This window comes from Mchenga conophoros, linkage group LG16 (assembly GCF_057382185.1).
Source record: "Mchenga conophoros isolate Kocher_MC1m ecotype Shallow Benthic linkage group LG16, M_conophoros_male_GT1.1, whole genome shotgun sequence".
Taxonomy (NCBI): Eukaryota; Metazoa; Chordata; class Actinopteri; order Cichliformes; family Cichlidae; genus Mchenga; species Mchenga conophoros.
In genome coordinates, this window is record NC_140541.1 from 41036083 (window position 1) to 41058289 (window position 22207).

Genomic DNA, 22207 nt, shown 5'->3' on the forward strand with positions numbered 1-22207 from the left:
AATTGGGCAAATTAATTCAATTTTACCTCGGGCTGTGGAGAAAACATCATTTACAAACACAAATAAAAATAGGAGCTTCAAAGAGGTGGTGCTCTGTAGTCTCTACTGCTCAGCCACAGGCGAGAAACCATTTGTGTCATTGCACTATACAAATACAATCATTATGCATACTTCTTACTAATTTATACATACAACAATATTATACTTAATATTTTGTTATTTATATTGAATTACACTGTAAATATTTTTTGTTCATTGTTTCTGTATAAATTGCTCTGATGTGTTCTCATTCTTGTTGGCTTTTAATTCCGTTTCACCTCATCTGTGTAAATGTGTCGTAAATGTGACGAAAATGAAAATCCTTGAATCCTTGAATATGAGTCCTTGAATGTTAATTTTATCTGAACAGCAGGTTTCTGTTGTTGTAGTGGCGCAGGTGTCTCCTCTAGTGGCCGTTGTTTTCTTTTTTGCGCGTGGTTATTCCCAACCGTCGAAGAAGAAGCTTGACACCGCTTTTTTCGGTGAAACATGGCTGCGTCCATTATGAGCTAGAAGAGTTTTAGTGCTTTAGCTTAAGACGCCTCCTGCGTTTATAAGTTCTTGACACCCGGGATATTCAGTTGTTGTTGGAAGAACAAATTAAAGACAGAGTTAAACGGTAAGTAGCTTTTGCACATGTGTTTGCACAAAGGGAGTTAAAGCAGCTCCCGCCGTTAGCACAAGGCTAACAGGAGCGTCTTATTAAAGGCTAATAAACAGCGTTTAGCACTCTGGTATAATAACACAGATAGCATCCTTATTATTCGTGTGTTTACAGGATCTTTGGAGCATGTTATCACCAGCGTGAGGGTCACAACATGGACTTCTCTTCACAGGAGGGGGACTCTGAGGCCCCCGCTGTCATCGATATGACCACCAGCGAGAAGGTACGTTTTTGTGATCGCTGATAAACATTTTAGGGGAAGATTTATGGATTTTATGGTTTAAAAACTGGATGAAATCACAACAGTTGTGATTATAATAATGACGACCATTTTCAACGGCAATAGACCACTTTTTTGCCAGAATGAAAAGCTTTTTACAAAAAGGGGTTTAAAGGTCTTACATTTACCTTGCTGAAAGGTGCAGCAACAAGTACACATACAGTAGGTTTGTCCTAAATTAGAAAATCTCTCAGCTGTGCCTTTATTAAATCAACTGTAATGTAATGGGGGTCTGCCTTCTCCTTCCAGGTTGTGGAGCTCCTGAATCAGGCTGCTCTGATACCCACAGATGAGAAGCTGAATGTGCTCAAACAGGTTTGTAGCTTGGACTTTTTAACTCTGTGATACAAAAGACCGAGCACGGCCCTTACCACAGGCTGTGGAGAAAGGTAGAGAATCTAAAGATATTCAGATTTTCACTGGGAGTGACCAGAAAGGACAGGGTTAGAAATGAGTTTGTCAGAGAGAGGGACAGCTCAGGTTAATCACTTTGGAGACAAATTTAGAGAAGCAAGGCTGAGATGGTTTGGACATTTGCAGAGGAACAATAGTGGATATATAAGACAAAAGATGTTGAAGATGGAGCTGCCAGGCAGAAGATAAAGAGGAGGACCTCAGAGGAGCTATATGGATACTATACCATACCAGCTTTATTTATAAAGCACTTTAACATAAAACCAGGGTTCACAAAGTGCTGTACATATACAAATAGCATAAGCATAAATAAAATAAAACATGTTAAAACAAATTGAGTCAACCCCTTAGAGGGTGCCAAAGGCTTCAGCAAATAAATGTATTTTAAGAAGAGTTTTAAACTCAGAAAGAGAAGAGGCCTGCCTAACATGCAAGGGCAGATCATTCTACAACTTTGGAGCAGCTAAAGCAAAAGCACGATCACCTCTAAATTTATACTTAGTTTTTGGCACCTTAAGGAGCTGCTGATTGGTGGACCTAAGGGAACGGGCAGGGGTATATGGTTGTAGTAGCTCCGATTTAAAAACAAAGAAATAACTTTAAAAACGATCCTAAAAGGTACAGGTAAATGTACAGGTAGGATGTTGTAAAGAGATGTGACAGAGTAGGATGCAGGGATAGGATGAGCTGGATGATCCCTAAAAGGTGCAGCTGAAAGCAGTTTGAGTTATTGTAGATGATGACTTGGACTTGCAGGCTTAAACAAACTTTTTACTGTCAGCATATCTTTTTGGATCTACCATCAAAAAGCTTTTCTTTTTTTTACCTACACCAGGCTGCTGGCAGAAAGTCACATGTGTGATATTTTTGCTAAACATGTATAATCATAAACTCTATAGTGGAGCCATTTTGGTTTTCCTGATTTTCTGTCCCATACATGTTTTCCAGCAATGGATGTTTATATTAAACATGTACAAAATTTCCACTAATGAGGTTGTGTATGTGCAGGTAATCCCTGTGAGCAAGAAGGCTTCAGACGGCTCTAAACCAGGAGTGTCAAACTTGTTTTAGAGCCCAGTTTGTTTTTAAGAGTGCCAGACCAGTAAAACTATTGTCCTGTAACCTACATGAAAAAATTGTTCCTGTTTATTTCACTGTAAACAAGTTTAACTATACACTACTAAGGTGCCAGAGCATGGTGTTGAAGTCTCACCCATATCTGCAGATGAGATATTCTAATTATGAGGGGCAGCCAATCAGAAGAAAACTGACTTAAAGGGGGAGGGGCTAAAACAACAACAGAGAGGACGAACTTAAGGGCTGCACAATGGATTGAGTATAAGGCAAAAATTTATTATTTTTAACTGTGAATTGTGCAAAGCTAGTCTAGCCGAGTCCAATATAGAGTTGGAAATGATCAGAAGATCTCAGTGCAACCGTGTAGACTGGTGTCTAATCCACTTACACAGGAATGCACAAGAACATTGATTCAGTACATGCATTTAACCTTTAGGTCCAGGAACTCATCATCAACAAGGATCCATCTCTTCTCGACAATTTTTTGGATGTAAGTAAGCAAGTATTTGTCTCTCATAACCAGCTGTAGTTTCATTTAAATTTGCCTCATTTTTGTTTTGTTTTTTTCCTGTAGGAGATGATCGCTTTCCAGACAGACAAGTCCATCGAAGTGAAAAAGTTTGTGATCGGCTTCATCGAGGAGGCATGGTGAGTTTTCAGACCTGCTGTTGTTTTGTTTGTTTGGGGGTTTTTTTAAGTCAGGGTCAGCATTTGAGATTTTTTACTGTTTTATTATCCTGCTTTCAGTAAAAGAGACAATGAGCTCCTCCTCAGACTCATCGCCAACCTGAACATGTTGCTGAAGGATGAAAGTGTGAATGTGGTGAAGAAAGCCATCCTCACCCTCACCCAGCTGTATAAAGTCACACTTCAGGTACAAAGAGTCAGATTTACCCGCTTCATTTCTACCATTTCTTTCTTTATGCGATCAGTTTCTGTTCTTCACTTCATCTTCATTTCCTTTATCTTTTCTTGTCTCAGTGGTTGGTGCGCTCCAAAGCCGTGTCAGAAATGCAGGAGGCGTGCTGGGATCTTGTCACACAGATGAAAGGGGATGTTCTGGCCTTGCTGGACTCTGAGAACGACGGCGTTCGTACTCACGCCATCAAGTTTACCGAATCTTTAATCATTACTCTTTCACCACGGACGGCTGACTCTGACGTCCCCAAGCGTCAGGAAGGCGACATCAGCCTGGACAAAGTTCCCACAGATCACTCGTACATTCACTACGGTACAGATACTAGACTAATGTCATGTGTTGAGGTGGTGACGTTCACCTTTTAAGGCTGATGTCTTCGCTTTTTCCCAAACAGATGAGCTGTGTGAGGAGGGAAAGACGGCGCTGGAGAAGCTGCTTAAGTTCATGGTCCACCCGGCCATATCCAGCATTAACCTCACCACAGCGCTGGGCTCACTGGCCACCATCGCTCGCCAGAGACCAATGTTCATGTCAGAGGTGGTGCAAGCGTATGAGACATTACACGGTGAGTTCTTCTCAGAATTCACACTCACTCTTTAGAGTGTTATATCGGCCTGATATCAGTTCAAAGCATGTTTTTCCCAGGTTTGATAACATCAGAGGATATATTGCTTTACTATGACCTCTCACAGTCTGGCTGCAGCTGCTAAATAACTCAATTACAAGATGTTTCCTCTACACTTTCATTTTTCAGCAAACTTGCCCCCCACTCTGGCAAAGTCTCAGGTAAGCAGCGTGCGAAAGAACCTGAAGCTCCACCTGGTGGCGGTTCTCAAGCATCCCTGCAGCCTGGAGTTTCACGGTCAGATCAGCATCCTGCTGTTAGACCTGGGAATGCCCCAAAGCGAAATCACCCGCTCCACGCCTGTGCCACGAGAGCAGCGAAAGAGGCCTCGCCAAGAGCAATACACCGAGGGAAAGAAGGTCAAGATGGGTGAGTGGTTTCAGGCTAACCTGGATCCACGGATTGTGATTAAACTTGGTCGGATAGTTAATCGACAAAGTGCACTTCAGTTTAAGTTGTTGTGGTCGAAGTCTAATCGTTTGGTGCTAAAGAGCAGCTTCTGTTCATGAATTATGTTTGAGACATGAAATGGTATATTTGTATAGCGCTTTACTAGTCCCTAAGGACCCCAAAGCGCTTTACACATTCAGTCATCCACCCATTCACACACACACTTTCACACACTGGTGATGGCAGCTACATTGTAGCCACAGCTGCCCTGGGGCGGACTGACAGAGGCGAGGCTGCCGGACACTGGCGCCACCGGGTGAAGTGTCTTGCCCAAGGACACACAACCGAGACTGTCGGAGCCGGGGCTCGAACCGGCAACCTTCCGATTACAAGACGAACTGCCAACTTATGAGCCACAATCGCCCCGGCAATGAAGAAAAAACTGAGTGCGCTCTGATCATTTAACAGCATGTTATAACAACCCATTAGCACCTTAAGAGGCTGATTGAGTGTGACTGCATTTAGGAAATAGAAATTTATCACTATCGCTTTCTAAATTAGAAACCCATTGTCTAATCTCTTAAATCCAAAATCTGAACCAGGTGAAATAATGTGTAAATTAAAAGTGTTTGTAATCTCAAAAATAGCTGCAGATTAATGATGAACAGCCTGTGTCTGTAGCAGAGGTGTTAACCATGCAGCCTGGGGTAAAGAAAATGCAGTGAAATCACAAAAACCTTCATATTCTCTTTTTTTTTTTTTTTTCTTTTTTTTTGTCCCGTTTGGATCTATAGCCATCAGAATTGTTGTCTTAAGGCCAAGAAAGATGCCAAGCGGATTTATTTTACCAAGTGGATCATCATGGCCTTGCCATATTGGTCCATTTGATTGACCTTTATTATAATTATGAATTTATTTTATTTTCAGTTGCTACAAACGGGACAGACATGACTGTGGGATAGGACAGGGAGAAAGAATGAAAGAAAGAGAGGGAGAGAAAGAAAACCAAAGGGGAGAAGAGACGGTGAGAAGGGGGGGAAGAGAGAAAAAAAAACAAAACAAAAAAAAAAACACCTGGATCACCTGTATGGAGAAAAAAAACCAGAAGAGAAAGCAAACAACAAAGAGCAACATAATAAGAAAAAAAAAAAAGCACCATCACAATAAACTAGCTAGCAGTAGATATCAATAGTTACTAAATAATAAACAATATTGTGCAGCACGCAAGATAGACAGCGCACAGTGTGCTTTGAGGCAGCAGCCAAGAAAGCTGTAGTCCGTGTCTGTGAATACCCATGTGTACACCTGTGTGCATACCTGTGTGGATCAGCATGCTTGCATTCCAAAGGTTTCTCCATGTAATGATCTGCTAGGGAGTGTGGGGAGCCACAGCCCTGTCCTCTATGGTATGAAGCAGGTATGGAGGAGATCAAAACTCCAGACATCCAGAGGCCCCCAGAACACAAGAGACCAAGGAAGACCCACAGAGGGGCAGCCGCGCCACTGTCCCAGTAAGAGCTGAGGAGAGTCCCAGATGAGGGCTCATTCAGCAGCCGCGGAGCAGAAGCCAGGGGGAGTTGCAGTGACGCGCCCGTGAGCTCCGCCGGCAGCCAGCTGTGCCTGAGTGACCGAGCCCCAGGCCGAATTGTGGATTCACAGGAATAGTGAATTCACTAGAATTCACTATTCCTGTTGTGGTGGTGTCAGCATGGCTACACATGAGCAGAAATGTGTGAAAAGCACAAAGTATTTTATAGCTGTATTAAAGCACTTTTATTTAGTTTTAGAATTTTTGTAGCTTTTTCAGATCTGCTGTAAACTGTAGAGCATGTTTAACCCTGGAGAACCAATGGGGTCAGGTCAAATTTGACCCCATGGGTTCTCCAGGGTTAATGAGAGAAATGTCATTTAACATTAACATTTTCAGACTCCAGTCTAAAGGAAAAGCTGGTAATTGTGCAAAAAATAATTTGGATTCCTCTGACCTTTGTCTGCCTGCATTCAGAGCCGGCACTTATTGAAGATGACGAGGACAAAGAGGAGCCCGTCCCCCTCTCGGTTCCGAAGCCGGCCGCTGTTCCCGTCGCTCAGTCCGCCATCGACCTCACGGCCGAGTTCCTGCACCCGCTGCTCACCCCTGAGAACGTGGCCAACCTTGTAAGGACCATTTTTATTCTGCTCCCTTTCCTTTTAACCCAAACTGCCTCACAGCTCACCTCACACCCCCTGTGTCACTCTTCAGGTGCTCATCAGCATGGTCTACCTGCCTGATATCATGCCAGCCTCCTTCCAAGCCACTTACACACCTGTGGAGTCAGCAGGCACTGACGCTCAAATTAAACATCTGGCCAGGCTGATGGCCACACAGATGACCGCTGCAGGGATCGGTCCAGGTCAGAAGAAGAAGCTTATGTGACCCATCTCTTAAACTTGAAACCCTTGACAGATGAACTGAGATGCCACTGTTATCTGTGTCTGTCTCGCAGGACTTGAGCAGTGCAAAGCCAGAGGGGAGGGCGCTGTTAAAGAGGAAAATGATGACGATGTTGGCTCTAAAGACATCCTCATCAAACGCAAAGTTCCTGCCGTGATGGTCGGGCAGGCCATTTCTGTGGTCGGAGGTTACGCAGAAAAGGCTTTACCGGAAGTTCCAGCCGCGGTGGTAAAGAGGCTTCCGGAGCCCATCCTTCCATCTGCACAGACCAAGTGAGTTCAGGAAATGATGCAAGGTCACCGTCTACAGTTTAAAGATGTTTCTTTACATCACATCTGGAAATTAAGTGGAATAATTTTTTTTCTCCAAAGCTTCTGAATCATTGTTGATCAGCGAGTTTTACGTTGTTTCAGGATGACCGGAGCAAGCGGCAGGAAAAAAGTATTTCGACTTTCCGACATCGTCCAGCAGCTATCGGACAGCCAGATCGAGAACTTGACCTCGAAGGCGGTGAAGCGCATCCTGCATTCTGAGAAGGCGATTGCTCAAAGTGGAATGTCTCATGTGAGTAACCCCAGCCAGTCGTATAATCACTAAGAAGCAAACAACAAAAACGAAGCAATGATATGACCTGGTTTGAAATATGTGCGGCAGGTCCGGGTGAAGCTCCTCTCCCGGCTTGTGACACAGTTCGACGGGATGATGAAAGCTGACGTGCTGGACTTCATCCTGGACGACATCAGGACAAGGAGCGACCTGGCCTTCTCGCTGCTCTATCAGGAGTACAACACCTACCTCAGCCAGCTGCCGTCGGGGCTGCTGGACAGCTACGACCACTGTCTGTACACGCTGCTGTCCGGCCTGCAGGAGAAGCCTGAGCAGAGAGACGGGTGAGAGCACAACACTCTTTACTGCTCCTCAATGCAGCACAGAGCTCCTCCCACTGTTGTCTAGAATTACCCAGCATGCCATTCAGTAGTGTAGTTTTATGAATGTGCAGTCAGTCGTGTTGAAAATATTCTCTTTCACAGATTATCACGTTCATCCAGGTTTATCCTGTTGAATAGATAGTTGTGACATATTAAATGTTTTATATTAATGTTTACGATTCACAGGAGTCCTGCACCAACACTCCACAGCGCTACTACTGGCCAATAATATATTACATCTGCTTGCCAATAAAGTGGCATTCATATCCCTCATCCCCCATCCTTCATTCATGATAATGTCCCACTTTTTGATTTGGCCTGCGAAGGTCATAATAGAGAACTGCTGAACCCCGAACATGTTTAACAATCAGAGCAGAAGTTGTTTTGGTGATGTTCGAATTTCATAAGTAAAAAAGTAAAATATAAAAGTGTATTTTAACCTTAAATCTCCTCCTATTTTGTTCACTGTCACACAGGGAATATGTCAAGGGTTTTTATTGTGAAAGGCAGGGACAGGAAGAAGCGCTTTTAATATTTGCACAGAACAAATCTGGTTTCTGGCACAGATATAGAAATAAAATTTAGCTGAATTGATCTTCTGTTGCTAAACCTGCTTTCAGTTGAGTTACCAGCTGATTTTTGACCGTTTCAGACTTTTCACCAAACTGGTGCTGGAGGCGCCGATCATCACAGAGTCGGCACTGGAAGTCATACGGCGTTACTGTGAGGACGAGGTAAATGGCGGCACCAGTATAATGCTCCTCTTGACTGACATGGGTGGATATGATGGCATATAGTGATGTGATTGGATGATATTTATCAGCTTGGTTTCATCAGTTTTATCTTTTTGAAATGTTAAAAAAACAAAACACGCATTGTGATGAAGCGCTGGTGCGCCGCTTCTTCCATTAAAACCTCAGAAAGCAGCACCAAGCAAGGTGGTGGACCATGTTATATACATCTATGGATTGTTGGGTTTGTTGGATTGTAGTTAACGTCCTGTTAACTGTGACCTGTGTTTCAGTCTCGGGTGTATTTGGGCATGACGACGCTGAAAGAGCTCATCGTCAAACGTCCTTCGAGGCAGTTTCAGTATCTGCACGTGCTCCTGGATCTCAGCTCCCATGAAAAGGAGAAGGTGGTGTACGCGTCTTCACCCTGAAATTCCCTCGGGTAGTGTTTTTAAAAGAAAATGTCATATATTTTTCCTTTTTTGGGTTTTTTTTTTTCTCTCAGGTGCGAACCACTGCCTTGGCTTTTCTGAAGCGCATGTACGAGAAGGACCATCTCAGGGACTACATCGAAAAGTTTGCCCTGAACTACCTGCAGCTCCTGGTTCACCCCAACCCTCCGTCTCTGCTCTTCGGGGCCGACAAAGACACAGGTTTGCCTTCAGCATGCACTCAGCAGCCCAGCTTAAAGTTAGGGGTGTGGCCGCTTTAACATTTGCCATTCCAGCTAGTGACCACACATTGAATCTGAACTAGAACTTTTTTGTGCTGTTGATGCTTTTTGGAGCATTTTTTGCTGTTTGCTGTTTCTGCTTCAGTTAAAGTGGGAAAAAAAAAAGATTGCTAGCATTGGCTAATTAGCAAATAGCCCGTTAGCACTTTACAATTTTGTACAAATATGGCCACGTCTGGCTACAAAAAACAACATTATAGCAGCCTAAATGCTGACATTAAGCTGTCCAAGTGTGGAGTACAAAACCATCAGGAGATGTCACAGTGGCTAAGTCCATTTTTTATATACAGAGTGTGTAAGAGTAGCATTTTAGGTGCTTACTAAGTGAGTTGTTCAGACTTTTCTGACCTCCACTCTGTGTTTTTTGCTGAGGCAGAGGTGGCTGCTCCCTGGACTGAAGAGACTGTGAGGCAGTGTCTGTTCCTCTACCTTTCCCTGCTTCCTCTGAACCACCGGCTGGTCCACGAACTCGCCAGCGTCTACACCGAGGCCATCGCTGACATCAAACGCAGCGTGCTTCGAGCCATCGAGCAGCCTGTAAGTCACTCCTCACTTTCATTTCAAGCCCTTTTCGGATTTTTGATTCGCCATTAATTTATATCAAGACTCAAAGTTTGTATAATTAGCGGCGTGGTTGCTGTAAGTAAGAAGTAATGCTCATCTTTCTGAATGTTATTATCAAGTCCTCTTCTGTTCTTTGTTTCTGTAGATCCGTGGGATGGGCATGAACTCTCCTGAGCTGCTGCTTTTGGTGGAAAACTGTCCTAAAGGAGCGGAGACTCTGGTCACTCGATGCCTGCACATTCTCACAGATAAAGGTAAAAACAGGAACCGCAGAATCCAGTTGAATATGCCCCCGTTCTTCTGCTGATGGGTAACATAATTTTTCTCCCTCCACTCAGTGCCTCCATCTCCAGAGCTGGTGGAGAGGGTGCGAGACCTTTACCACAAGCGGGTGCCAGATGTTCGATTCCTGATCCCCGTTATCAACGGGCTGGAAAAGGTAATGATTGTTCTTCATCATCAGGTGAATGACGACAGGTGCTAATTTGGCTTTGTAGCTGTTCATGAACACACTCAGGGCCACTTTTGATGTTTTGTTTTGGTTACGGTTTATTTTACTTTTTATTTAATTATAATTTTGGACTTTTTTATGGTTTATATATATATATTTTGGAAAACTGTAAATAATGACCAAATGGCAAAAATAATAATTAGTTGTTGTAGTGTTCATTTTAAAAGGTTTATTTAAGCTTTTTAAGACAGCCAGGATTTTGTCTGTTTGTACACACGGTCAGAAAAACTTCTGAATTTGAACATATTCAGGTACAAAAACATTGAAAAATCACTGATTTGTGCGTACACACTGTCAGTAAGTAAAGCCAATGAGATGACCACAATAGTTATTGTTGCTGAAGATACACCACGGATAAATATCAGAGCTCACCTGTGAGATGACGTCATGGAGGAATTCCCTCTAACTTTGAGCAACAGCAAAGTGAAGGATATCATCATCATCAGAGCTCATAATTTTTCTGGTTATAGAGCCTCCTTCCACCTTGTTACATTTCTATTTCTATTTACTTAATTACCAAAAAAAAAGAAAAGGGTAAAAGATTAATTTATAGCTAATATTGTTATTTTGAGTTCTTTTGGCCTCCATAATCGGACTGTGGAACGTGTACTATGAGAACACCTTCAGTGAACCGTTTCCTGTTAAGTTTGGGGGTTTTTCAATCTGGTTTTTCTTGTTTTTCTCGTGCAGAACGAAGTCATCCAGGCTCTTCCCAAACTTATCAAACTGAACCCGATTGTAGTGAAGGAGGTCTTTAACAGGCTGCTGGGGACTCAGCACAGTAAGAGCCCTTCATCACTTTTCTGTCTCGTCTAACTCCTGTGGTGGACTGAGATTTGACTTTTGTGTTTTGCAGGTGAAGGGAGTTCCTCTGTGTCCCCGCTCACTCCAGGCGACCTCCTCATCGCCTTGCACAACATAGACTCAATCAAATGTGACATGAAGTCCATCATAAAAGGTCAGTGAGTCCTCAAACATGGCGTGTCGGTCGTGGACAAACAAACTGTTGTCAGCGTTTAATCTTCAGCATCTGCCCGACAGCTACCAACCTCTGCTTCGGCGAGAAGAATGTGTACACATCTGAAGTTTTGGCGGTGGTGATGCAGCAGCTGATGGAGCAGAACCCCCTCCCCATGCTGCTCATGCGCACTGTCATCCAGTCTCTCACCATGTACCCCCGACTGGGCGGCTTTGTGATGAACATCCTCTCCCGCCTCATCGTCAAGCAGGTCAGCAACACTTTGATCTTGCAGGAAAACCAGAGAAGATCATCTGCTGAAGCTAATCTTCTTCCTATTATTTCGCCCTGCAGGTGTGGAAGTATCCAAAGGTGTGGGAGGGATTCGTGAAGTGCTGCCAGAGGACAAAGCCGCAGTCGTTCAGCGTGCTCTTACAGCTGCCGCCCGCTCAGCTCACGAGCGTGTTCGAGCGCTGCCCGGAGATGAGGGCGCCTCTTCTGCAGCACGTCCACTCCTTCACGCCTCACCAGGTGACAGCTGCTTCCACATTTACACACCTCTGAACATTTTACTTCACCCTGAACTTCCATTTCAACCCACTTTCTTTTTTTTCTCTCTGTGTACATAGCAAGCGCACATCCCCGGGTCCATCATGGCGGTCCTGGAAGCAAATAAAAAACCAGAGCCGAAGCCTGCAGAGCCGGTCGTAGAGACAGATGTAACAGATCAAGAGCTACAGGTGATTTTTGAATGTCTTGAATTAGGGCAGTTTATAAACATATTGGCCATCGCCAATCTGTAAAAATTACATTTCCATCCAGCACTGCTTCTTTATTTCTGGTCAGCTAGCTTTTACCTCTTGGCTCCATTATCTCAATAATGCAATTAACGTGACATCTTCCTACAGATGGAAGCAGCTCCAGCTCCTTCAGTTGTAGAAGAGGCACCAAAAGAGCCAGAAACAACAGTCCAGCTGGAGCCCGTCACTCAGAAAGATGAAGAAGAGCCGATGGAGCAAGAAGAGTCTGAACCAGCAATACAGGAAGAGACACTTAATATCTCACAGGTAAAAAGGAAACTACGACAAGTTAAAGGCTTTAAAAGCGGCTTCAGCACCAGAGTTAATTTAGATTGCAGATAATACAAAAGGTCGGATGTTTGAGGTTTTAAAGTAAATATAAACTGCTGTGAATTGAGGATTTATTTTTATTGTAGTGCATAACTGAATTCAAGTTTGGTTAAAACTGAATGTAAGAAAGCAAAATTTTATTTAAGAGCACAAAGGAAACCTTGTTGCTTGCTTCCAAAAAACAAGCAACAATGAAAAACATCTAAAATAAAAGGAGTGCTAATAAAAAAATAAAGATCAACAAAAGTCCTGAAAAATAAAATAAAACATGCATATAAAACATAAAATTCATTAAAAAAGCAAAAATCTGGTAAAATAATAACTAGAACAGGAAGTAGACCACTGAAAAGGCTAAACAGGAATACCAGCTGTAACTTACTTACAACTCCAGCTCTGGAAAGTCATAAAATTTAGCTCAAATAACCAGGAGTTCTAAAAGTTTGAACGTAGAAAGTTAATATCATCCTGTATATATTCTGAAAGTGTGTCAGCAGGGCTTAAATAATCAAGTTACAGTGAAGTATACAGTTGAGTATCATCGGGATAGTTTCAGTAACACACTTCTTTTAAGTTAAACTGTAGTGGTCCTACAGTTGAACCCTGTGGAATACCACATTTCCATGAGCTAAAATTTGCAAAGGAAAAGCTAAAAATCACAGCATTAGCTAAGATAAAATCCAATCCAGTGCTAATCCAGAAAAAGACACTCTGGCACTGTCACAATTTAATCTCATGTCTTTAATAACTGTGACGGTGATGTTTCTTTGCTGTGGCTGGATTCTTAGGGCCCTGCATGCCATTCATAGGTAGTCGTTTAATGCTTTTGATTTTCTCCAGGTGGAGTCGGAGGCTGAGACCCCGGTACCTGAACCAGAACCAGTAGAGGAGCCAATGGAGGAATCTCAGCCCGAACCTTCAGAGGAGCCAGAGCCCGAAAAAGACACTGAAGCTGATGACGTCACAAAGGAGGCCGGAAACACCAGCGAGGATGTAGAATAAGGATGCACTCAGTTTTCAGGATTTCTGTTTTGTATTTTGTATTTGTAGGAAGAATATCAGCTCATTTTGTGTATGAAAGCATTCCACGTCATAAGTTGGTAAATAAATCAGCACACTGGTTTAACGTAAGTTTTGACGCCGTTCAATTACTGATCAATGTCATAAATCTGTAGTGCACCTCCCACAGTCCAAAGACATCCATTTGAGGGTTAATTGGCTGTAGGTGTATGTACATCCTCTCTATACGCTTCCACTCCAGCTCAAACACATTAAAGGTACTTTCAGTAACCACTTTCTGCAAAATGTAGCTAAAAATTCAACCACCAGGGGGCATTGTTTACCAGTTTGTTTGCTTTTTAAAAAAATACATTTAGCTGTTGAATTTTCTCTTTTAGCCTTTATTATGTTTCCTTATGAGGTCTTTTAAATACATGTGTGATTAAATATTGTGGGACCTTTGAGGGAGAATTGAGGAAACATCAACATCTAACATCCACATCTTGATCTCTAAAGAGCTGCATTGGGTGTTTCGATTTAAATAACTGCTGTAGGTAGTGGTTTTGTGGCGTAATAAAATCTCTAGAGATCTCTCAGTGTGGGCAGCTGTGCGAAGAAGCTTCCAGGCGAAAGCAGAGCTGATGTTCCGATATGCTTTGAAGGTAAAGGATTTAACCACTGCAGTAAATCTAATTGACCACTAGATGGAGACAAATACACAAGTTCTTTATCTGGGTTTGGATAAAAAATGTAATAAAAATTTCTCACTGGATCTCTGATACAAAAGCATAATTAACTCAGTAGATGTTGAAGTTTATCTTAGCTTAAAACATCAACATTTTACAGACTTGTGATTAACAGGTATTTATATAATGAGCATGTCCTGATTAATCCTCATTTCTGACTCCAGTCGTGATCATAATTTAACTGGACTGAATGTTTGATTTAACTCATCAGGAACATGTTTTCGGAAGCCAAAAACCAAAGGGAGACGTGGCTGTCTTCTCATTGACTTCTACAGGATCAGAAGTCTTACAGCGTCTGACGAGTCGCTGCCCCCTGCAGGCCATTAGAGAAAATGTAGCTGGCTTCTCTTTCATGTCTGAGTTTTAAATTCATTTCCAAGGTGTAATAAAAAGTTGGCTTCATTCTCCTCTGTCCTTTTTGATGTGGTCATCCATGCTGTGAAGATCCTCACACTCCCTGCTTAGAACTCCTCTGTACACCTCGAATCGATGGTTCAGATCTTTCTGAGTGTGGATTTTGAACTTTGACCCTAACGCCCCGTCAGCTGAAGTGACTCCGTAGAAAACCCTACCGATCCGAGAGTGAACGAGGGCCATGGCACACATCACACAAGGTTCCCTCGTCACGTAAAGGTCGTACCCGGTGCAAATGTACGGCTGAGTGCCGTTCTCTATCTGGGCCTCCGTTTGAACTGAGCTCGCTGAAGTAAACCTGCAGGCGGGGTAACTGTCAAAACCATAAAACCCACCGCCCTGACTCCGAGCTACAAGGTCGATGACGACCATGACAGCGTGATGAAGAAGGTGCTTGCGTCTGCAGTCGTGGCCGACTGCAATGATCCTCTCCGTCTTTGGGTCGACCACCACAGCCCCGATGGCCTCCATCCCCGCCACGCCTCCTTCTCTGGCTGCAGTCACAGCGGACGCCATGTAGGCGTGTATCCTTTCCTTCTGATGGTGGCTGAAGAGCTCTCCTCTCAGGGCGACTGTCACCTGCTTGTCCTCGTGAAAGGACGTGGGCCAGTGTTGGCTCGCTAACTCAAACTGGGGTCGGGTCAAAGGGGCACGAGCGGGAACCTTAACCACAAAAGGCTCGCCCAACCCGTTGCAATTTATTCCACCTGAGGGCAGCAGAGAGTCAATGCTAACCACCTGCATTTTTGGCACATCACTGACGAGGCACACGAGGACTTCCAGGGGGTGGGATCTCTCGCTGCACGGCCGCACCCTCTTGACGTGCTGAAGGCCGCTCAGCGGACAGAGGCTGTTCAATTCCCTGACGAGCCGAGACGTCTCCTTCTTGTCGAGGATGGGCGCAGCGTACACCTCCACCAGCTCGACATCCTGCGACTGCTCATCTGACAGGACTGGAAGGGCGACCCAGGAGTCGACATCACACGGCGAGCCTTTCCAGCGCTTCATCGGCGGCTCTGATCTCCCGGTATCGTCCTGTCAGCACATGACAAAACCTTCAGTTACTCATCAAACCTGGCTTCCAGCAGGGACGGCTCTCTCAGAAATCATGTTTGCAGGGTTTCCCTCCAACCTTCAATGTTTTAACCTTCTCAGTGTGGTGGGAGTGAAGATGGAGATATTGACATTTTTTCCCATAAATCAAGCCATGTTTATTAAAAAAAAACTGCAAATCTTTATTTAATAAATAATTAAAATGAAGATTATTAGTATTGATTCAAAACCATCCTCCCAAGTTGAGCTTATGACAAATATAAATAACAGGGGAGTTGCACTTTAAAGTAAATATGTAAACACTGCCCCTGGTGGACAACCCACATATGACATGATCTCCATTATGTAGTTTCTAACTAGGAAACACACCTGTATACACGAGACAAATTAACAGGTACCGTGAGGGGTTTTGTATTTCTCTTATCTCTCGTTGATCAACAATAAAACATGAAAACTCAAACTGACGTTCATTCACATTTCTTCATTTAAGCAAAACTGTGTTTTTATGGATTCAAACCACCTCGAGTATCTCTGGGTCCACGTTACTCTGATCTCCAAAATGTTTCACTCATTCTGTTTAACTCCCTTTACGTGGTGGCGTAATAGCCAAAACTTGAAGTCATGCTTTTCTGATCAAGTGTTTCACACTGTTGTGGAGGAACTTTGACCCACCCTTTCTTTACAGCGTTGGCTTCAGTTCTCTGGTGTTTGCAGACATTCATTTATGCACAGACCTCTAACACTGCTCAGATGCAGCTTTGCTAACTTAAGCCGTGCTGCCATGTTCTTTTTAGAGAGAAAAGGCTTTCTCCAGGTAACCCTTCCAAACAAAGCATATTTCTTCAGCCTTGAACTTTAACCTTTAGCTGCCTGAAGCCGGTTGGGTCCGACATGGAGCTCTTGGATTTTTTTTCTCTAAGTATTTCTCAGTCTGACCTTGGAGTGAATGTGTTGGGGTATCTACTCCTGGGAAGATTGTTGGATTGTGTTAACACACCTGAATGCTCCAGACGATAGTTATTCCGAATTCGTGTGGAAGCGATGAGGACATACTTAGTTTTCACAGCACTGTTTCTTCACTTTTGTTCAGTTTATGTTAAATAATGAGACGGTGTAATGTGTCATGTTTTGTTGCTCATCTATTTAAATCATTTTAAGACCTGCTGATACGTAAAACCACAGGAATGGCCGTGCTTGTTTAATCGCTCTGTCCACTACTTCTAATGGAAGTTTTGCATGACCTGTGTGACTTTAAAGTTCAGCTCTTTGAGTATCCGGCCTCTGCTGGACTTTTAAACTGTGTCTCACGCCCATGCTGGCAGCACATGGCGGTGCATCACTTTACTAAGACAGACTAACAGACTGGTGGATGTGTTTGTAAGCAAACCCACGGCGCACACACCGCTTATGGTCGTATTTATTTTCATCTGTCACATAAACAAACATCTGATGAACTCCAAATAAATTATTCCAGGTGTGAAAGTGCATCAGATTACTTGATTAAAACATAAAACTTAAAGACTCAGTGGTGATCAGTTCTGGTCGTTTTACACACAGATGCTAAAATCCTTTTAATATTCACTCGGTGAATCCATCTGAACTAAAACTCCATCACTGTGCTGTAGTGTCAGCTCTATCGCTCTTCATCGCTTTCCCAGCATCAGCTTCGTCTTGATGACCTTGGGCACGTGCCGTATGGTCAGAGACACCCTGGTGCCTCGGTTCAGCTCCTCACCCAGTTGCGCCCCGGCGGCAGACAGGTTCACCACCTTCTCGGTCAGCGTGTCCTGCTCGCGCCCCTGGATACCGTGAAGGAGGCGCTGGTACATTTCATCCTGCAGGATGAGAAGGCTTCGTGGCCTTACCAGAAGCGAGAACAGGAAGCGGCTCTCCGCTGTCTGCGGTGCGGCGCCCTCAGTGCTGCTGAGCGGCGTATAGAAGTCCAGCAGGGTGTGAGAGCCCAGGCTGATGGTGGTGACGGTGGGGTGGTACAGCGGCCCATCCTCGTGGGGCATGATCCCCTCTCCTGGTTTATACTCATTCACCAGCACGTGATTGGCCGTTTTCCCACTGAACGTGCCCAGAGACGAAATCTTCTCACAGTACGTCTGGAGCCAATCGGGAAGCCGCTCTCCCAGCATGCCTTTGGGGTGTGGTAACCCTCCCCAGTTCTGGAGCCTCCGGCCCGACAACTGAGTCCACTTAGTCTTTGGAGACCTGTAGACCTGCTGGAGGAGGTACGACTCCTCGTCCTCAGATATGAAATCTGGAACACAATACGCTGTGGGCGGAGCTTCGCTTACGACAAACTGCTTCAACTCCTCCAAAATACATGCTGGGCGCTCCATGCCTCCTTAAGAAAGTTAACATGAAACTCATTAAAACCCAGAAAAAAATAAATAAAAATAATAAAGCAGTCTTTCTGTGGTTCACTAATATTTATATTAAATTAGTTGTTTTTTTAAAAAGTTTAAGTTTATTAAAATGAATTAAATACATTTATTTTATTTTAAAAAGGTACATTTTCAGTTATTTTTTATACTAATTAATGAGAAGTAATGAATACTCTGCTGCATTCCCATGTTTTTTCTCTAAAATTACAATTGAGATTTATTTTCCCCTTCCCCTTAGACTTAAACTTACTTTAAAATTCAGATTTTTATTCATAAAATGAATGAAATTAAAGTTGTAAACTTGTGAATTTTAATCTCTGAATTTCTGTCCATAGAGTTAGAAAAGCCTTTTTTTTTTTTTTAAATCCGATGAATTTCCTCTCTGTGTCCACAGCCCATCATACACGGAGCTTCACTCAGACTGAATGATCATTAAAACCTTTCACTCACTCAACAGCAGGCTTTTGTTTGTTCTGCAGTTAAAAACAGAAAAATTCGAGAAAAACAAGAAAAAGAAACACGACGCTGCCTTTAAAGTCGCGGGTCACGCGAGCTCCAGTGTCGTAAAAACTTTTTTCTCGACATCCAAATCCGATGATTTTTGGTCAGCAAAAACCAACAACACCAAGCTTTAAAGTTAGTGTGCGTGTGTGTGTAATTGCTCGTTAAATTAAGTGCTAAAACGGCGCTGTGTGAGTTTATGACTCCGTGAAAGAAAGATAGATAAATAATAGTTTTATTTAAGTCAAATAAATTCTTATGAATATTGTGCCTTTGTAAAAGAATTCCTACCTTTCACATTAATATCGGTTACATTTTTATTTCTTGAATTATTTACCGCAAAACAGAAATCCGACATTCTGTGTGGCCCCAAAGGCAACGCAAAGGCAAGTTTACTGTACGGAAACGGGCGATTTTGAAAAGAATTCCGGGTTTAGAGGCTACTCGATACCTGCAGGAACTCTAAAAACGGCACACTGCGACGGAGAGCATGCAGAAGAACCTGATTTACCTGGTTAGACATAAATAATCTGATGAAAATTCCGTTTCTTCAGGTAAAATCCCAACAGCCCGACGCCATCCGCAATAACGCGTTTGTGCACCGAAATAAAATGTCCGGAAGAGAAAGAAGCGTCGACTTTTTGGACCTGTGCCTTATTTTTTCGAAATACGTTTTCTATTATTGAGTTTATAGAAATGTTTTAAGTAGTATTAATGCCAAATTTGTTGATTCGCCTTTTTGTTGTCAGTTTGTGTTTTTAATCACAGAGTTTGGGGTAGTCGGAATTATTTACATGTAGCACAGCGAGACGAAGCAGGACAGAAACTTGGGTTAACCCACGTTTTCTGGACAGATACAGTTGTTTATCATGCTTCCTGAACTCTAAGAACTTATTCATGGCTTACCATTATGTTAGTTTAATGTCTGGAGGAACTGCTGTGAAGTCACCCTGAGGTATTACCTGCCTGTCCTCACAGGTGTGACTAGTTCGGGAAGATGTTTCGCAGTAAAGTGAAGGCTCTGAGGCTGCTGCAGCTCGGATACACACTCCGTCACACTGCTTCCTGCTCTAGGTTGGTTCTGGGCATCGAGACCAGCTGTGATGACACGGGAGCGGCTGTGCTGGATGAGACTGGCGCCATACTGGGAGAGTCTCTGCATTCACAGAAGGAGGTGCATCTCAGGTAGGTGTCAGAGGTCAAGGTCACTGCTTGTTAGGGGCTGTAAAAAACTGGCAGCGATCGTCATAGATAAACAGAGTAACCTGACATGCTCTCAAACCTGCAGGACTGGAGGCATCATCCCTACCGTGGCCCAGCAGCTCCACAGGGAGAACATTGAGCGTGTGGTCCAGGAGGCTTTGGAGAGGAGTGGCGTGGCCCCAAGCCAGTTGGCCGCCATCGCCACCACAGTGAAGCCCGGGCTGGCCCTGAGCTTGGGTGTCGGACTTGAGTTCACTCGGCAGTTGGTGAGGCGGCATGACAAGCCATTCATCCCCATCCACCACATGGAGGCCCACGCCCTGACTGTGAGGATGCTCCAGCCCGTCAGCTTCCCCTTCCTGGTGCTGCTCGTGTCCGGAGGCCACTCACTCCTCGCTGTGGCCCGGGGAGTTGATGACTTCCTGCTTTTGGGTCACGCTCTGGATGAAGCTCCCGGAGATACTCTAGATAAAGTGAGACCGTAATGACATACAAAACTAATTTACATGTTTAGGATAGACTAGAATCCCGTTATTTGTAAGTCCCCTCTGTAAGGGCCTGTGGTCACTTTGTTAAGAAGTCCCAAATTTGAGACTAAAAACAGCGTTCATACACGACCCCTGATGTTCGAGGTGTGTCAGTGCAGCGCAGAGGGTGGTATTGACCTGTTAGTCCAGGGTGGCAGGAAGTGAAGATGTGACCTTTACAAGCATTTCATCAGAGCGGGGCTGAGAGCTACAGGTCTGAGGTCATTAACCCGGCCTTTGTAAAGTTATCAAGGTGTCGTCCACATGATGAATTAGTTTTGTGACATTGCCACACACACCTGTGGGGACCAGTTGGCATGGTGACTGCAGACTGAGAAATGTTAGAGACCCTGCTGTCTGACAGACTCAGATACAGGGAGACAGATTAGGATTTGGGATCCTGGAGAAGGAAGTCCACAAAATCAAAAGCACAAGAAGTTGAGAAAATCTTTCACTTCCAAAACACAAAATCCTGATTTTTCATGTCCGTAGTGTGTTTTACATAAAAGTGATCCAGGATAGGGACCACTGGGGAGGCTGGGCTCAGGAAGGATCAATGAGAGAACCTTGAGTCCTTTCACAATAAGAGCAATACTGAAAATCAGACGAAAATTTTTTTTCAGTCTTCATATATAACCATTGGGGTTATCTTTATCTCCCCAATGGTTATTCATATTCCATTAAATGATAGCTTTTTGTAATTTTACACATTTACTTCTTACAATTTAAGCTCAAAGAGACGTGCTGACAGATTTCTCAAGATATTTCATTGATTAAACGTGTAGTTACATTTCTGTATACTTCAGCAAGAGGTGTTTCACTGGTCTAGCCCACATGAGATCAAAGCAAGAGAGTTGCTGGAAGTTTGAGAAACATCAACAGCCTCAGTTCTTTATGCAGATGAAACTTTTTGTGACCTACAGGTGGCGAGACGTTTGTCCCTCGTCAAACACCCGCAGTGCTCCTCGCTGAGCGGAGGCCAGGCCATAGAGCTGCTCGCTCGGGACGGCGATAGGACGAAGTTCTCTTTCAGGACACCAATGGGACAAACGCACGACTGCTGCTTTTCCTTTGCTGGACTCAGAAATCAGATTACGATGACGATAATGAAAAAAGAAGCAGAGGAAGGTACGAGCCCCGTTTCCCCCATAACGCCTGCAGCAGCGATTCACCTCTGACTTTTAGGCTCTCCTCCCCTCCCTCTGTAGGTGTGGAAGAGGGGACACTGCTGAAATGTGTGAATGATATTGCAGCTGCCGCTCAGCACACCGTCGCCGCCCACCTGGCGAAGCGCACACACCGCGCCATCCTGTTCTGCAAGGCAAACGACCTGCTGCCGCCGAGCAGCCCCACCTTGGTGAGTTTGCTGGGATATCCCCACCCACCTGCAGCCAGTCAGAAGAAAATTGTCTCAAAGAAGGATTATTTTGAACTGTGAATCATGCAAAGCTGAAATCTTTAGAATGGTTTTAAAGCTTCCTGAGCTTAAAGTGCTTTAACCTTAACTTTTCTTTCTATAGTCACATTCACCTTTGTCACAGGATCATTACTTATTATACCTTACCTTATTTTGTCTCATGTTCACTGGTGGATGTTCATATTAAACAAGATCTAAATTTCTGGTAATGAGGTCGGTTTCTGTACAAACGATCCTCGGGAGCCAAAGATTTCTTCCATAGATTTAATAAACATGTCTCTGTTTGTGCTGCTTTCTTATAATGTGTTCACAGTGAAAATAATATAAAGTAAAACTAGTCCTTTACTTTACATTGATTTACGTTTAGGTGCTTTCTGGGGGAGTTGCGAGCAACCAGTACATCCGAAAAGCTCTGACGATTGTCACGGAGATGACCGGTCTGCATCTGATCTGCCCTCCTGCAAAGTTCTGCACTGACAACGGAGTGATGATTGCATGGTGCATTTACTGTCCTGTCAGCCAATCGGATTTAATTTTCTTAGATTAGGATGAGAAAAAC

At 43.8% G+C, this 22207-nt stretch overlaps 4 protein-coding genes across 8 annotated transcripts in view; 2 read left to right on the forward strand and 2 right to left on the reverse strand.

Annotated features, from left to right (window-relative positions):
* The first annotated feature begins 519 nt into the window (after positions 1 to 519).
* LOC146557386 (symplekin-like) lies at positions 520 to 13466 on the forward strand. Its single transcript, XM_085249702.1, has 27 exons — positions 520 to 658; positions 818 to 926; positions 1233 to 1298; positions 2911 to 2964; positions 3049 to 3122; positions 3222 to 3348; positions 3456 to 3705; positions 3788 to 3958; positions 4148 to 4387; positions 6414 to 6565; positions 6651 to 6801; positions 6895 to 7114; positions 7256 to 7406; positions 7497 to 7732; positions 8424 to 8505; positions 8796 to 8909; positions 9008 to 9155; positions 9612 to 9772; positions 9945 to 10053; positions 10138 to 10238; positions 11001 to 11091; positions 11167 to 11268; positions 11352 to 11539; positions 11623 to 11799; positions 11898 to 12008; positions 12177 to 12335; positions 13236 to 13466. Exons 2-27 carry the CDS (start codon positions 858 to 860, stop codon positions 13395 to 13397), a joined length of 3666 nt encoding a protein of 1221 aa, XP_085105828.1. The 5' UTR covers positions 520 to 658; positions 818 to 857; the 3' UTR covers positions 13398 to 13466.
* A 781-nt stretch (positions 13467 to 14247) lies between these two features.
* Positions 14248 to 19564, reverse strand: LOC146557387 (tRNA-specific adenosine-34 deaminase regulatory subunit adat3-like). Of its 3 annotated transcripts, none has more exons than XM_085250129.1 (2): positions 19464 to 19564; positions 14248 to 15589 (listed from the first exon to the last, which is right to left on the reverse strand). In XM_085250129.1, exon 2 carries the CDS (start codon positions 15560 to 15562, stop codon positions 14540 to 14542), a length of 1023 nt encoding a protein of 340 aa, XP_085106255.1. In that variant the 5' UTR covers positions 15563 to 15589; positions 19464 to 19564; the 3' UTR covers positions 14248 to 14539. The 3 variants fall into 3 exon arrangements, with proteins under 3 accessions (XP_085106255.1, XP_085106254.1, XP_085106253.1); XM_085250128.1 differs by lacking the exon at positions 19464 to 19564 and adding an exon at positions 19408 to 19430; XM_085250127.1 differs by lacking the exon at positions 19464 to 19564 and adding an exon at positions 19013 to 19098.
* LOC146557388 (putative RNA/DNA demethylase ALKBH6) lies at positions 16978 to 19586 on the reverse strand. 3 transcript variants are annotated; one of them, XM_085250132.1, is made up of 2 exons: positions 19464 to 19586; positions 16978 to 17960 (listed from the first exon to the last, which is right to left on the reverse strand). In XM_085250132.1, the coding sequence occupies exon 2, from the start codon at positions 17953 to 17955 to the stop codon at positions 17251 to 17253; it is 705 nt and encodes a 234-aa protein (XP_085106258.1). In that variant the 5' UTR covers positions 17956 to 17960; positions 19464 to 19586; the 3' UTR covers positions 16978 to 17250. The 3 variants fall into 3 exon arrangements, with proteins under 3 accessions (XP_085106258.1, XP_085106257.1, XP_085106256.1); XM_085250131.1 differs by having other exon boundaries at positions 19408 to 19534; XM_085250130.1 differs by lacking the exon at positions 19464 to 19586 and adding an exon at positions 19013 to 19113.
* Positions 19309 to 22207, forward strand: part of LOC146557389 (tRNA N6-adenosine threonylcarbamoyltransferase, mitochondrial-like) — a 7273-nt gene continuing 4374 nt past the window's right edge. Inside the window, exons 1-5 of the mRNA XM_085250569.1 lie at positions 19309 to 19686; positions 19790 to 20177; positions 21155 to 21359; positions 21440 to 21588; positions 22016 to 22146. Of these exons, the coding sequence (XP_085106695.1) occupies positions 19499 to 19686; positions 19790 to 20177; positions 21155 to 21359; positions 21440 to 21588; positions 22016 to 22146 (1061 nt within the window). The 5' untranslated portion in view covers positions 19309 to 19498. The remainder of the gene's footprint in view (positions 19687 to 19789; positions 20178 to 21154; positions 21360 to 21439; positions 21589 to 22015; positions 22147 to 22207) is intronic.

Excerpts from the sequence above, each read along its gene's own strand:
- LOC146557388 (XM_085250132.1), bottom strand. The coding sequence starts at position 17,955 with ATGGAGCGCCCAGCATGTATTTTGGAGGAGTTGAAGCAGTTTGTCGTA.
- LOC146557386 (XM_085249702.1), top strand. The coding sequence starts at position 858 with ATGGACTTCTCTTCACAGGAGGGGGACTCTGAGGCCCCCGCTGTCATC. Across the intron at positions 6,566-6,650 it reads CTGAGAACGTGGCCAACCTT|GTGCTCATCAGCATGGTCTA; the intron begins GTAAGGACCATT and ends GTCACTCTTCAG. Across the intron at positions 10,054-10,137 it reads GCACATTCTCACAGATAAAG|TGCCTCCATCTCCAGAGCTG; the intron begins GTAAAAACAGGA and ends CCCTCCACTCAG.